A 12,123-nucleotide genomic window follows, 5' to 3' on the forward strand; every position below is an offset into this window, starting at 1 on the left:
TGTTCAAGTTTCCAACTCGGAATAGAGGAAATTGGAGTGTTTTTAGATTATTTTTAAAAAAAATATCTAAGTGAAATGAAAATTAGAAAATAAGTTTAATATAAAATAAAGCTAATGTTAACTTACGATAATTTGAATCCCACTATAATTTTGTAAGAGGAACGGACCCTCAAATAATATCTTCTCTAAATATTATAATAAAACTTATGTTAAAAAAGTTATATTACATCTCGCTCACCCACCCTTCTTAAAAATTTTCTTACAACTTGTGTGTTTGATAACTCATCAAGAATTTAACTTACTTGGGCTTGATCGAATGACGATTTCTTGTTCTTCCCTAATCCCCAGCATAAGATATGATTTAAGAAGCAAATGACATTAAAAAAGTCATCTTTGCAAAAATGAAACTTGATGGGTTCATTTGGGTCTCTTATCATATGGAAATCCCCGTTTTAGATAACCTAGTTATGACCCATGTTGGGTTGTTTGGATCCATTTTGACCCGTCAAAACTAGTTTTGGCTAATCTCTCTCATTTGAAAACGTCCATTGCTTCAAATAACTACTTTATTCTCTCATTTAAAAGCAAAAAAGGGAGAGGTTGGTACCATTCCATGTTAAACTCGTTCACTTATAGTATGAGGATGTTAAAAATATCTTTGATCATCAGATGTCAGATGAGCTGGGGTACATTACAAGCATTGAGAAACTTCTCTTAGAATTTTGAACCTGGGTATACACTCTCAGCCGCCTTATTCCAAAATCTAAAAGGGTAAAAGTAGGGCCGGGCTCAGAAAAACCCCAAAAACTATTTAGCCTGGCCTGATAAGGCCTAGCCCGTAAGAATCTATTGGGATGGTCCTAGGCCGGTCCAAATAAATGTTCATCACGACCCAATTAAATCGTTTTAAAAATATAACACACACACACACACACACACATATATATATATATATATATATATATATATATATATATATATATATATATATATATATATATATATATATATATATATATATGCTAAAATATTTTTAAAAAATTAAAAGCCCTTAAAAAAAGTATCAGCAAAATAAAAAAATATTGAGAAGATAGGGAAATACACATGGCCATTCACCACCACATTTCCCAATCCTGTCACATCCCAAATTTTATAACACTAAAACTCCTGAGAGGTGACAATCTATTTATAAAGAACCGAAACAAATTCCAAATTTTTACTATATAATTCTCCAAAACAAATTTTCTATTCAAAAGCTTTTTGTACAAAGTCTATTTCACAGCTTATAATAACATGAAGTCCATATATATATATACAACTTTGATTGACATAAGTTACAAAGGCGAATTTATCCATGACTACAAACTTCTCCCAAATTACACATGTTGTATATATAAACAATACGATTGCGATTACTTTGAAAAAATTTCACAATAGTTTGATGAATTTAACTACTTAATAAGTGACTATCATTATCCTTGAAAATCAAAGATTAGAGGATGTAAACATTTTCTAAAAGAATGCATAATAAGCAGAAATTCGATGTATTGTTTTCATACATTCTAACACATACTATTAGACAGATTCATTTCTATTCTTACACATATCATCTATTTCTTATTGGACAAGTAAAATAAGTATGTTACATAAACTATATGCATGTGATTCATATCAGAATCAATTATAATCTAAATTTAATAGTTTAAAACATTACTACAATCAAGTATCAGATATGATCAAACAAGCATTTACAACAACAGAGGTCCTATAATAGAAGCACTAACCTCGGGTCTCAAGCCTCGGGTCTAAGGTTAGAACTTCTACTATCTCAAAGGAGAAGCACCACCAACGGGTAAATCCATTGCGTAGCACCTCACACACACACACACACACACAACCACAACGCGCTTTGGGGCTTTTGATAGGCACAGCCCTTGCAAAGCATGGCCTTCTCATGTGCCATTTTGGCGAAAGAGCGTTACACTATCAAAGAGGTCCTAATGAGTAATGCCTTACATAAGTTTTGGAGGTACGACCTCCCAGACACAATTCACTCCTAACATCCTATCATAGAGAGAAGGATAATATGTCGACATAAATATCTCATCAGATCATAACAGAGGCATGTCTCCATGCACTCATATCTTATCGATCGCATGTTACCATGCACATATATCTTATCAGAAGCATGTTATCATGCACACATATCTTATCAGAAGCATGTTGTCATGCACACATATCTTATCAGAAGCATGTTGTCACGCACACATATCTTATCAGAAACATGTTACCATACACACATATCTTATCAGAAGCATGTTGTCATGCATACAATCTTATCAAAAGCACGTTTCATATGTAATCACAATAAACATCAACATTTATATGCTATATATATAGCCACAAGGGACATCATTATGTCATATTATCATGTGTATAAATTCAAATGTTATTATTATGTTAATTGCATACCATATATCAATATAGTAGATATTAGGAAACAATAATATTGTATTCTAAAAATATTCTTGAATTCATTAATATGAATTCACACGAAGTAATTCATAATAATTACTTGCACATAACATTTGCACATAATACTCACACAGATACTTGCACATAATAGTTGTACATAACACGTGCACTTAACAGTTGCACATGACATGTGCGCAAAACACGTACACATGACGTTTGCACATACTTGCATATAACATTAACAATATCTAGGAGTTATATTGTAAATATTACAATTAAATACATAAATACGTAAACTTACAATTTCGAGAATATTACAATTACAAGCATAAATATCTTTGGGAATATATGTTACCTATATGTTACTTGGAGATAGATATGTTACTATTGTTGCCGAAGTAGAACTGGAATCAATGGTGTTCAGCTAAAAGTAGAAAGGAGAGACTAAATGAGTTTCTATGAGAAAGGAGCATAAAAATATGTTCATATAACAGAGCAAGAAAAATTATTATAAGTCTCTTAATTATTTTAAGAGCACTAGTATATGAGAACATACTAACAAAATCATAATAAATATTATAATAACATTAAATAATGTAAATAAAATTAGTGCAAAATAATATTCATATAAATGATATGTAAATGCAAACTGATAATAAGATAAATAAATAAAATATATATGTAAAATCAATTCATAATATTATAAAATATTTCACATAGGATGATGCAATAAATTGTGATCTTTGATGATCTACTTCAAAACATTTTTACCTACATCCCTAGCAACCTCAGAATAAAAAATTCTTGTGTCTTAACATGTTAACCCTACTATTTAATAAAAATAAAATTTGAACACCAATATTGTGAGATTAATGAAATTATTATGCAATATGGTATGCAATAAAAATGAACCAGTAAGGAACAAGTAAGGTAAATATCATGGTATGAAAATACAATGAAAATATCATGCAATATGGTATGCAATAAATATAATGCAATAATGAACATATCATGTAATATGGTATGCAATAAATATAATGCAATAATGAACATATCATGTAATATGGTATGCAACAAAAAATGAATAAGCAAAGAAATCTTCTGCAATATGGTATGCTAACAATTAACAAAAACATGGTTCATACAATAACACCAATATGATGAGGATAATAAAAATATTATAAAAATCATAACAGTATTATGAGAATAATGAGAATATTATGAGTGAGAGAGATTTACAGGATAGGACTTAGTTATTGAGTGAAAAAAATAAGAATATCAAGAATACGAGCATGTCGATGGCAACGAAGGAATCAGAATTCAAGGACCTAGTCTTACGCATGAAGAAACCAAAGCTTCTCTTGCAAAATTGAACTCAAAATCCGAGGCCTAAAGAACCAACTTTCAGTTTCCAAGAAGGAATTGGATACAAAAACCTCATTGATTGAAGCCCTAAACTAGAGCCTAAAGATGACCACTGCTGAAAGAGATGACTTAAAAAAGAAAATCTCAAATTTGGATATTTGGGGTAAAAGACCCGTTGTGCCGACCACTCGCTCCCGTTTCAGTCCATTCAAAGCTACTAAGTTCTTGTAGGAGCCTTATCGATTGGTAAGCCCTCTACTCCTAATCCCAACTGGCCTACAAGAAGTTCAAGTCATCCACTGAAGAAAAGATAGCCTATGAAGCTTATATCACAAAAAGAAAAAGAAATTCTTGAGGTGAGAGAACAATTGGAGCAGGCCTCAAGATAAGCTGCTAAATATCATGGGTTAGTTGATGAGTTAACAGCACCTAAATGCAGGTTTAGAGAGATGAATACACACTGGACAACCCAAGAGACCTTAGAATCCTCCAAGCTTAAGACTCAGAGCTTGCGATATACAAAAATGCATCATTACTTGCGGTAACCTAGATTTTTTATGGAAAATAAGGCCACATTCGACCATTTGCAGACTTACATAAATGCATCATTACTTGCAGTAACCTAGAAGTTTAAAACCCCTATTTATCTAATCAAAAGTTAATAGTGAAACGTGCATCTCCAAATCAGGGAAGCATATCATACAAGACACTACCAAAGCAACTGATATCCAACCTCAATGACAAATTGTGGAGACTAATCGTATTTCCCTATGACACGATACACATTGGGAAGAGACAGTGCCCCATGACAATGATGAAAGATATACCATGCACCACCAGTGCATGAACCACTAGTGTATGCAGAAATGAGGAGACAAGAAAATAAGCAGTATAAACTATTAAAGCAGCTGAACTACAAAAGATACCTGTATGCGAAGCAGGTAATATATAAACTTATACTCGTTGGACATAAGTAAAAAACAAGAAAAAATTAATATCATTTATTGTTACACTCCATTAACCACAGCTTAAACATGTCCTGTGGATCAACCATTTTAACAGTTGCATTCTAGCGCATAATGTGCATCACATGCACAAGCTACAATTTCGATGGCTGCATGCTGCCTCATAATGTGCGCCAGAAACAAATGCTAGAGAGAGAAAGAGAGTCCAAAAGATCCACATGCATCATCCTGCAGTCTAGGTTGCCTCCTGCCCCTAAGAATTCTCTCCTGACTTGTGACACCCATTGAAATTTTCTTCTACCAGCTCAAGTCTCCAAGACCAGGGTGAATGGTATTAGGGGAAAAAAAATTTTCTTTTCATTTTTTTTTGGGGAACTGTTAAACATTTGTATTAAGAAAGAGTGGTATTAGGGGAACTGTTGACATCAGATGGACAGTCAGAGTGTTTATATCCTGCAATAAACACAGCACTTTTCCCCATTTAAATATATACTGGGATTCACAAAGGCAACCAGTCGCTACAAGCAAACAAACAATTGATAAGACTTTGATTAATAAATTTATCAAATTTCAATAACTTTCTAAAAAACAGCTTACAATAAACTCCTCCAATCATCCATCATCTAAATTATTCTGCCAATAGAAACACGAAGAGGAAGAGAAACAAAGAAAAGCAAAGGACATATTTACAACTTATTTGATTCTCACACAGCCTTCTCAGCCCCACCATCCCCAAGACCCTCCACTATAGTTGCAGGAGGGATAGATGTAGTAGTAGCTTCGGCCCTATCCCCATCCTTCACAGCTAACAGAATCAACACTACCAGCAATGGGTAACTTACGGTCATGAGAGACCAGTTAACAATCAGCTGTGACAATAGTGCTGTCTGGTGTTCATCCACCTGCCATGCCACTGCAGCCCCCGCACTCTGGACCCCTTTGTAGAACCCAGTATACCTGCCATTACGTTGCCATAATCAGAGTCCAGCACATATTTGAACACATAATTCAGGCACCCACAGGGGGAGAGAGAGAGAGAGAGAGAGAGAGAGAGAGAGAGAGAGAGAGAGAGAGAGAGAGAGAGAGAGAGAGGGGGGAAGCATTTTCCCCACAATTCCATGTCCTAACTTATCAGTAAAATAATAGAATAAAATAGGCACAATTTGTGTTTAAGTGTTTGTGTGACTACTGAGAGAAAGCAAGAGTGGGGGTTGGAGTTGTTATATTTGAAACTTCTTAGCAGAGTTAGAAAAGGGTGTACAGATGTGTTTGGTTCTATGAAGAAGAACAGATTTGATTACATGGTCCATATATTTTCAGTCTATAATTATGATCAGATAGCAGATCCAAATTAACGGAAGTAACAAAAATTGAAACCATGGTTTAAGAGAAATTCATTTATCTATCTAATAATTGCACAAATAGCAGAAGGCTTGCCCGGCAAAACTAACTCTATTAAACTGTTCTTTGTCCCTGGAGCAGAACACTACAGTACCAACAGTATATAATCCAGCAAATATCAAAAACAAGAAAAAGAAAATGAGAGCTTTATGATGAACCAGGCCTTGTTTCGAAAACATGATCCTGATATTCCTGATAGACATATATTATTTTAGACTTTAAACTCTAATGTCAGCTCCCCAACCAGATCAAACATTAAGCACATAGTGATAAGTGTGTAGTATCAGTAGTACTAAACATGCAGATTATCATAAATTAAGGAAGAAGGGAGATAATTATAAGATGGATAGGGAACTATTCAAAGAGTTCAATTCCTAGCAGACATGTATCACATATCTCAGCTGCTTATCCTAATCAAAACATTATTTACGAAAGCAAGAAAGGCACCCAATTTCCTCTTAGCTCTTGGATCAGGAAACTGGGATTGATGCTTAGACCAAAGTGTGGCAGCTCTCACATACTAATTACTGAGGTAAGAGACCAAACTCCAAGAAGTGCACCCAAATGCATGGCAGCTCTTACATACCCCCCACCGCCCACTGAGGCAATAGACCAAACTCCAAGAAGTGCCAAATACATGGCAGCTACATGCTACCCACTGACGCAAGAGACCAAACTCCAAGAAGTGCACCCAATTGCTAAATTGTTTGCACCTGATCTGATATACTTACAGTTGGAAGAGCATACCACACATCAGCTGGCCACAGTACATACACTACAACAAGAGTATCCACCATTCGTTACTGAACACTGATAATTGACAATGCAGAACTGCAGATTAATGATGCATGGACTTAAGATGAATTTCCTTTGTTGGAAACTGCAGTAAATATCTACTGACCATTACCAGAAATAAACAACAGATACCCCTTTGTTGTACCGTATACCATGTACTGTTTGTATATGCTTTCAAATCCATAAGATTAGCATAGAGAAGCTGGATTAAGTTAACCGTTTCTCAAAAAAAGAACATAGAGAAGCTGGATTATACAATACCTGCTTAGAGTCTCTGAATCATTGGCCAATGCTCCAATCACCCAATAGATCAGGGTCTGAAACATGGCATCCATTAATCCATAAGAAAAGTAAAGCACAAATGGCCCCGCATACTCAGACCCTGAAGTCTTAAAATCGAGCACGTTCTTTGGTGGGTTTTTTACCGAGTAATTCAACTGGTTGGCAAGCCCACCCCCCCACACCGCTGTGCCAAATAACGCCACAATTCCAATCCCCACAAGCCCCCTGGTCCTCCTGCTCGAAAAGCTAAAGTCCAAGATATACCCAATCCCAACTGACCCAATCATCTGAGCCCCCCAATAGAACACATTGTTCAAACCCCTTGTCCTCAAATTGAACATCATCGCATTCACGTTGTTAAATTGATATGTATAGAAGAAATTGCTAGCCCAAGAAGCCGGAATGATGAGGAGCATCTTCCAATTCAAGAAGAGCTTCAAAATCTCAATTGACTCAGACGACACATTAGAGTATCGAACCAGGGTGGCTCGTGTACCATCATCACGCACCACCTCACTCGGGTGGAGCATGGAGAGGGTGAGGACTGTGCCCAATGACATGAAGCACATGAACGCTATATACGTTCCATCATTCACCGATTTCGCCTCAGTTCTATGATAATTCAAAACGAAGGGGATGAGGCCTCCTACGACTCCCCCCAAATTGAAAGTGCTCCAAAACAGAGAGATATATGTGCCCTTTCGACCGGGCGGCGGGTAAGAAGTCATGATGGCGCCCTGCCCTGCCCATAAGAGGCCAGCTCCCACACCTAGTACGGCACCAGCCACTATAACAAAGGCTTGGTGCGGATGGTGATTATAATAGAGGAAGGAACCAGCATATAGGACATAGGTCGAGCAACCAGCAAAGAGAGTGAGGTTGGGGCCAAGAACATTGTAGATACCACCTCCAAGGACTCCAAAGATGGCAAAGGTTGTGTAAAGTGCGGTGTTTGCATTGTTAGCAACTCTGTGATTGAGTTGGCCACCCCCACCCAAGCCAGAGAGGGCATTGAACATGCCAGGGCAACAGAAGCAAACTAGACCAATAAGGCTTACCTGCACAATTGGGGAGTTGTATCTGAACATCCCTTTGAGTCCATCACTTCTGGTGATGGGGCCTTCTTCCACGTTGTTCTTGCTCACTCCTCCTCCATTTCCTTCTGAACCCATGGTCCTCAAAATTCAAGTTAGGCTCCTGTTTGTGTGACCCAAAAGCTCTTTTAAACCAAATTAAAAGATAGCAAGCAAGTCTGGCAAGCGATGACATTTATGCACTGCGAAACTCATAATCCAAATTCCAATTCAATAATGCGAAAAATATCGTGTGGGACCGCTTTTTAGGTTATATATAAAAGGGCAGATTTTGGGTTAGTTTTCAATTTCAAAGGAAGTAAAACGATTAAACATGTGCGAGTATCGTTCCCTAAGAGCACAAGAAAATGACGAGAAAGTCCACCCTCTTTTTTTGAAAGGACAAGCTTTTTTTCTTTTCTTTTCTTTTATTTATTTATTTATTTTTTTTTAGAAAAATCTAAAACTGTTAAGTAAGAGATTTGCGCCGTACCATTCAGGAAAGAATAGAGTAAGAGATATCATCATAAAGCTCATTTATAGTACTACCAACACTTACTTTTTTGGTTTTTCGGAAAATCAACGTAAAAACTAGGCTAAGGGTGGCAACATGCCGAACCTATCCCCACCCTGTTAGGTTCGGGAAAAGCCAAAAAAACAAATGAAAAAAAAACATATAAAAAAATAAAAATAAAAAAAAATAAATAAGAAGAAGACTAGCTAAGCTAAAAGAGCCCACACTAGTCGTAGTCTGGCCCTTGGGCTACAATTAGTAACTCGAGCCCTCTTTTTTTTTTAGACCAAGCCAACCGAGTCAGGCCGAGGTACCCAGCCCATTGAAAGCCCTACAATTGGCTTCATTTTTTAAGTATGACCAATGCGCTCTCAATCGATAAACCCAAAGGGAGCACAAAGAAACAACCAAATAACTGCCATGTGTTGTTCTTATCCATCGCTAAGTATAAACGTCCATTTTTTGTCGAGGGCACACAATAGCCATATGGAAGGCAGTTAGGGTTATCCCATAAAATACAAGAGCCATTTATTCATTTATAATAGGAAAGCACTTCCCATTAATACCATAAGAATTTGTTTGGAAAATGAGGGAGGTGGGGCGCCTGCTTAGTGGCTTTGTCTTGTCTTCTCAGCTTGAGTCATTTGGAATGGACCTTTTGTTGTAACTTACATTCAAATCACACAAGGAAAAAAAAAAGGTCCTTGTGTGACTTTTAAAGCAAAAATGTCACATCGATAGAGCTAAGTTTGTGCTGTGCTTAACAAAATGAGGCATCCAATTTCCAATGGCCGAAAAAGAAAGTTTGGGAAATGGGTGCCCTAAATCACTTTTGGCCGGCTGCCGGCCTTGAGATTACTCAGCAGCTCCTACACCAAATATGGGTATAAATTAATAAACATTTTCACAGGGGCTGCCTTTGCCCCCCACTTGTTTGGGAATTAGCACCCCACCTCAAAACTTGGGAGATGTTTTGGGTGGCAAACTAAACATTCACGTGAGGAAAGCTAGCCCCACTAATGTGTTGAATAACTGGCGTAGGGAATATTTTAGAGCGAAGTTATATACTTCCCTTGTCGATAGGGGTCCCATGTTAATAGACGGCTTCACACCTTGACATTGTTTTTATTTTTAATTTTTTTCTACAAAATAGTTTGACACCAAATTTTGGCATTTACTCCACTCTTAAACACGTACATGTAAAAAATATTCCTGCTAAAATAAAATAACCAAAATAGCTTTAAGGGGTCGTTTGGGTATCTAGAAATATATTATCTGATAAATATATTACAGACATAATTCATTATTGACATAATATATTACCTATAAATGGATTGTAACTATTTGGGTGTATCTAGATGCAACCTGAGAAATACATTGTTATTGTTTGGCTATGTCCAGAAAAAATCTGGAAAATACATTATCAATATGTTTTTGTTAGGAAATACTGTGTTAATTTTATCTATAGTAAGGTGATTTTCTTAATATTTCTTTAGGATAAATAATCAATTAAAACTACTTTGTTTTTTAATATATGAAAGTAACATCCACATGGATTAATTTAATATCTCTTCTCCCTATAATTATTCTGTTAAAAAAGTTGTTGTTGTTGTTGTTTGGCTATGTCTGAAGGAAATCTAAAAAATGCATTATCGTCATTTTGGCTTGAAAATATGGCATAAATTTGCTCATAGCAACGTGATTTTTTTTATATCTCTTAATTTTTTGCCTTTGTTAAGGAAAATATCAATTAAAACCCAATAAAAAACAATTATAATGCTCATATTAATATAACAACAATATTTTGAAGACGTGTATACCAATACATAGGGGGGTATGAGAACTATCATTCAAATATTAAATCTAGAGATAGATCTCGATTTTTCTTGAGTGATAATTTTTGGAAAACTCACCGATCAGGATCAAAAATTCTTGATTATGATTAATGCCTTAAATCTATGCCTTTTTTATTTGAAATATCTTGAATCATAAAAAAAGCATAAAAAAAATATGAAAAAAAAATCTTTCATTTCTTTGGTAAGTTCACCAATGTGCTAAATTCGGATCCACCCCATCTATCCGTATTTTAAAACACTTAGTGATATAGAGGGACATTTTAGACCAAGAATATGGGACATGTAGGATTAAGTTTAGGTTAGGAATTTGACACCTCTGGCTATTTTGATAAACTTTGAAGGGAAAATATCTCCGTACAACCTCTTTTTATGTTTCATTTCTCAACATATGCAAATTTTTAAATCATATCTAGTGGCAGAGGGCTTATGTGTACCGTTGGACCAACTTTATCTCTTTTGACCATATGTTTTTAGCCCACACAAAAGTTAAAATGATAATTTTTTTTTCTATTCATTTTTAAACTCCTCTTTCTATTTCTTTCTAAACCCCCTAGTCTCTCTTTTCCCGGGTTTCTCCCCACAGAGAGAGAGAGAGTTTTGGGAAGAATCATGTGGAGAGAGAGAAAGAGACAGAGGTTAGGAAGAAACACTAGAATAGAGAGAGAAAAAGGGATTTATAAAGGGATAGAAAAACGATGTCTTTTTGTTTGGGCTAAAAATATAAGGCCAAACAGGGTAAGTGTTAGAAGATATAACACATGAGAACTTTATGCTACATATGTGTTTTTAAGCCTTGCATCTTTTGATAAATGAAACCTAAAAAGGTGTATGAAGATATTTTCCCAACTTTTAAATGGATCATATTCTAATCTTATTGTATATTGTTTTTGCTAATTTGTAAAGAAAAAAAAGTTATAAATAAATCCTATTCTATAGTTTATATTTAAAAAGAGTTCCATATATTTCATATTTTACAATCAAATCTATTTTTTTGAGAATATAAAATGAATTTTGATTATGAAAGACTGCTTTATTTTATTTGTATTTCATAATTTACAGTCAGGTCCCATTTTTTAGTTTTGAAAAAGCGTTGCATTCACTTTTTTCGTTCATGAAGTGTGAAATAATGTCACAAACGAATGGTGCATAATATCTGTACCATAGCGGCTATGCTTCACGCCGTATGATACACCTATGTGGAATCCACATATTATGAACCAATGATGAAAGTCTAATGTATACTGGTGGGAGATACAATGGTTTTACATTTTGGCAAATTTGGGATCTGCGCTACTACAATGATAAATATCTCTTTCTTAAAAAAAGAAAAGTCATAAATAATGTCTTTTTTTAAAAAGTATTTCTTTTATGTGATACTTTTTCCGAATAAAGTCAAT

At 35.2% G+C, this 12,123-nt stretch overlaps 1 protein-coding gene across 1 annotated transcript; it reads right to left on the minus strand.

Annotated features, from left to right (window-relative positions):
• Positions 1 to 5,351: 5,351 nt before the first annotated feature.
• Positions 5,352 to 8,682, minus strand: LOC18436424 (UNC93-like protein 1). Its single transcript, XM_006846444.4, has 2 exons — positions 7,263 to 8,682; positions 5,352 to 5,762 (listed from the first exon to the last, which is right to left on the minus strand). The coding sequence occupies exons 1-2, from the start codon at positions 8,453 to 8,455 to the stop codon at positions 5,510 to 5,512; spliced, it is 1,446 nt and encodes a 481-aa protein (XP_006846507.1). The 5' UTR covers positions 8,456 to 8,682; the 3' UTR covers positions 5,352 to 5,509.
• Between the last annotated feature and the right edge of the window lie 3,441 nt (positions 8,683 to 12,123).

This window comes from Amborella trichopoda, chromosome 9 (assembly GCF_054954075.1).
Source record: "Amborella trichopoda isolate Santa Cruz 75 chromosome 9, AtrichopodaSantaCruz75HAP2 v2.0, whole genome shotgun sequence".
Taxonomy (NCBI): Eukaryota; Viridiplantae; Streptophyta; class Magnoliopsida; order Amborellales; family Amborellaceae; genus Amborella; species Amborella trichopoda.

Coding starts and splice junctions, on each gene's coding strand:
- LOC18436424 (XM_006846444.4), bottom strand. CDS start 8,455: ATGGGTTCAGAAGGAAATGGAGGAGGAGTGAGCAAGAACAACGTGGAA. Junction 5,763..7,262: donor GATTCAGAGACTCTAAGCAG/GTATTGTATAAT, acceptor ACGTAATGGCAG/GTATACTGGGTTCTACAAAG.